The 3,313-nt window shown below is 35.5% G+C and overlaps 1 protein-coding gene across 1 annotated transcript; it reads right to left on the reverse strand.

The window, feature by feature from the left end:
* Positions 1–233: 233 nt before the first annotated feature.
* LOC138332790 (keratin-associated protein 19-4-like) lies at positions 234–2,585 on the reverse strand. The gene is made up of 3 exons (XM_069280751.1): positions 2,252–2,585; positions 673–752; positions 234–510 (listed from the first exon to the last, which is right to left on the reverse strand). The coding sequence occupies exons 2-3, from the start codon at positions 731–733 to the stop codon at positions 308–310; spliced, it is 264 nt and encodes an 87-aa protein (XP_069136852.1). The 5' UTR covers positions 734–752; positions 2,252–2,585; the 3' UTR covers positions 234–307.
* Between the last annotated feature and the right edge of the window lie 728 nt (positions 2,586–3,313).

Below are 3,313 nucleotides of genomic sequence, written 5' to 3' on the forward strand. Positions count from 1 at the left end.
TATAGATACCAAATTCCTTGGGATTTCATCATACAATTGTAACTAAATGTAAATATAAGCTTGAAGCGCTAGCGCGCTTCATGTTGAATTTGCCTCTGTCCAGTTTGCATTTATATTGGCTATGAATGTCAACTGAAAGACGTTCAATGCTTAAGGAACTGTTGTTTTAGGTTTGTTTTAACAAAGATAGATTTATCTGTGTAATGAATTAAGTTAAATAAGAATTTGCCGAGATTTCGAAATTATGATGCGAAATGAAAATGAATTGCGGGGAAAATGCTGTGACCTTACTGGAAACTATATTTTTTCAATATCCGCCGGTGACTGGGCGTTGCCTCATCCAGTTGTTTCCATATCCACTTCCAAAGCTCCCGAAGCCTCCTTGTCCGCGGCCGTAGAAATTGTTTCCATAGCCAGGTTCATATGCATCGTAACCAGAAAAGCCTACGCCACCTCCGAACCCACTTTCGAAATTTGAACCGAAACCAGTAGGACCGTAATAATTGTTGTCTGGAAAGCAATGAGTAAAAGTTATTATTGAAATGTAGAAATGATTTGACTTCAGTGTGGACACTTAATAGTGTCCCTTTCTTTTGTGCATCTATTCTGGTTTTCTTTTATTACAGTCAATCTTATCTCAGTAACACGTGCTTGTATTTTCATATTACTTACCATAATAATGACATAGAGCACCGGCCACAAGGCATGAGAAGAGGAACATTACTTTCATCATGGTTTCGGGTTTTTTGGGGCTGAAACAGACCAAATATACACTGAAATATATTTCAAAAATAAAGCAGCTTGTAAATATTCGATGATTAAACTAGGTAAATATTTACAGTTATGGGAGTTTTGGGAGATTGCGGTATGTTCGTGTTGTGTCTTCTTGAATAGTGTAACTGTTGCCTTTTTTATAGTGCTATATCACTTAAGCATACCGCCGAAGACACCAAGTAAAACACCCCAACTGGTCACATTATACTGACAACGGGCGAACCAGTCCCATCCCCTGTTTGCTGAGCGCTAAGCAAGAGCAGAAACTACCACTTTTATATACTTTGGTGTATCTCGGCCAGGTTCGGACGTTCAACTGAGACCGTGCCAAGGGAGAAATTAGGAAACATAAAGTCATTTACGAAGAAGAGAAAAGATAAGATCCTAAATTTAGTCGCCTTTTACAGTTCTTCATAGGAACCCGGCGTACTTATACCTCTCGACCATTTAAATATATCACCATTGCAGCTACTATCATTTGAACATGTAAATATAACTGATGTATATTCTTGTAATATAATCTTAATAAACTTTGCTTTTGGTACATGCAATCAGTACTTTATTCCATATAGGGCATTGTGCCATGAATTTCTCTTCGGCATGCAAATAATTATTTTTAATATTTATATCCTGAAGTAGGTGAAATACGAAGTTCGAAAATCATTTTCGCAATATACCACATATAAATAATTCTCGTTACGAAGTTCGAACTTAGCAATGACGGTAATGGTGTAAAGTAAGTAGTTTTTGTATCTGAAGAAAAATACTCATTCGCCTGCTGCTGTTTTTTGATAGGAAAAAATACCATTCGGCAGCGGTGGAACATTTTTTGATATTGCTTAAGTAAGAAGACATATGAAACCATTCAGAGTCTTCTAAATGAACATCCCGAATGAAATTGTTTAGGTGGGAAACAACATAAACCTAAGCTTGACAACATGCTGGGGTGTCCTAGAAAACGGTATGTTGCACAAATTTACACAATGATTTAGAACATCTAAAGCTAACACTCGAGCATGTTATGGCGATTAATTATGCTGTAAGAATTGGTAAAATTGTTTAAATTTATTGAACTTTTATTGGGTTATTAAAACGAAAGTTATATCTATTAAAATATTTTTGGCCCTAAATGGCCTTAGTTGTCGATGGGCCGTAAAACTCAAACAAACAAACAATTTTGTGTTTAGATAATTAAGACAAAATGTGTAGAGCAAACTTTACGATTAACCATTTGAAATGTATTTTCTTTATCAAATACACAACTGTTACAATACTGTTTGAAATAGCATGCCTGGTAAGTATATACAAGCTGAGACTATTGATGTCAATTTAAGGTAGAATTTTGTAGTATTTTCAACATTGATATTTGTACTTCAATACTGTATTCTTATGATTATGAACCAGGATTCTGATTTATGTTTTTTATGGCAATGATATTGTACAGTGTATCAACAACATATAGAAATCAGAAGCTTACCTTTGCGATGATACGATTCGTTTTCGAGTGAAGATTGAGAATGATTCCTTGGATATGCTTTGCAATATTTATACTAGTAACACATGAAAATAAGGAAATTCCTGGCAATTTTTCGAACCGTAAAAATGGCACAAATCTTAGACATTACAGTAAGTGACATTAATGAGTGTATCGTATTCCTTCCTCAGGTGATTTGTGTCCGGTGATTTATGTTCATAAATACCTGTGATAAAAAAAGCCCGAAACTGTAATGTTGTCATATAACATGCATATTATGTGTGCCAGTGTCCGGTACATGTACTTTACAATAATGTTTATTTCATTCCGGTTTATCAATATATGCAGGGCCGAGTACTGATATACATTGTACCAAATAACGAATTAACTCCCAGTGATGTTGTAATCGATATTTGAGTTATTCTTAGTGAAGTCGATAAAAGTCACCGTATTTCCTGTCGTCAACAATAAACCATTAAAGTAAAGCGAACGTGTTTTAGGAAGCTTAAATTGAAAGATGAAAGTAAAGTTTGGAGTACAAAAGCCAGCCACATGAATAGGTTAATTGAATTCATAAGCACTAGAATGTCAAGCTGAGGACGAATAGAAGTTATGTTGTCCATTAACTTGCACTTATGTGACAATATCAATGACTGTTGTCAAATATCAGGACGTTACGACGTACTGTTATATGAGGTATTCAGATATTTCTCACCTTTCTGACACATCATATTATGATATACCTTTCTTCATGTGTGGTCAACACACTGTTTAATTGATATTCTGTAAATTATATCCGATTTACTACCTCAAGAGCAATAAGACTATCGTAACGTCCTACTAGTCAGAGTTTTACATGGATTGTAACTAAATTTGGCCACAAACATCCTTGGGAGGGAGAACAGAACTTGTATAAATTTTGGCTCTGACCCCCCCGGGGGCAGGAGGGTCGGGGCCCAATAGGGGAAATAGAGGTAAATCCTATAAATCGCTACTTGTCATAAAGTTCTAAATGAATTGTAACCAAATTTGGCCACAAACATCCTTGGGGGAAGGGGAACAGAT

This window comes from Argopecten irradians, chromosome 10, assembly GCF_041381155.1.
Source record: "Argopecten irradians isolate NY chromosome 10, Ai_NY, whole genome shotgun sequence".
Lineage (NCBI taxonomy): Eukaryota > Metazoa > Mollusca > Bivalvia > Pectinida > Pectinidae > Argopecten > Argopecten irradians.

What these genes read in the sequence shown, in the direction of transcription:
- LOC138332790 (XM_069280751.1), bottom strand. Translation starts at nt 733, where the DNA reads ATGATGAAAGTAATGTTCCTCTTCTCATGCCTTGTGGCCGGTGCTCTA. An exon ending in TGCTCTATGTCATTATTATG is followed by an intron (nt 511 to 672) that starts GTAAGTAATATG and finishes ATTGCTTTCCAG; the next exon opens with ACAACAATTATTACGGTCCT.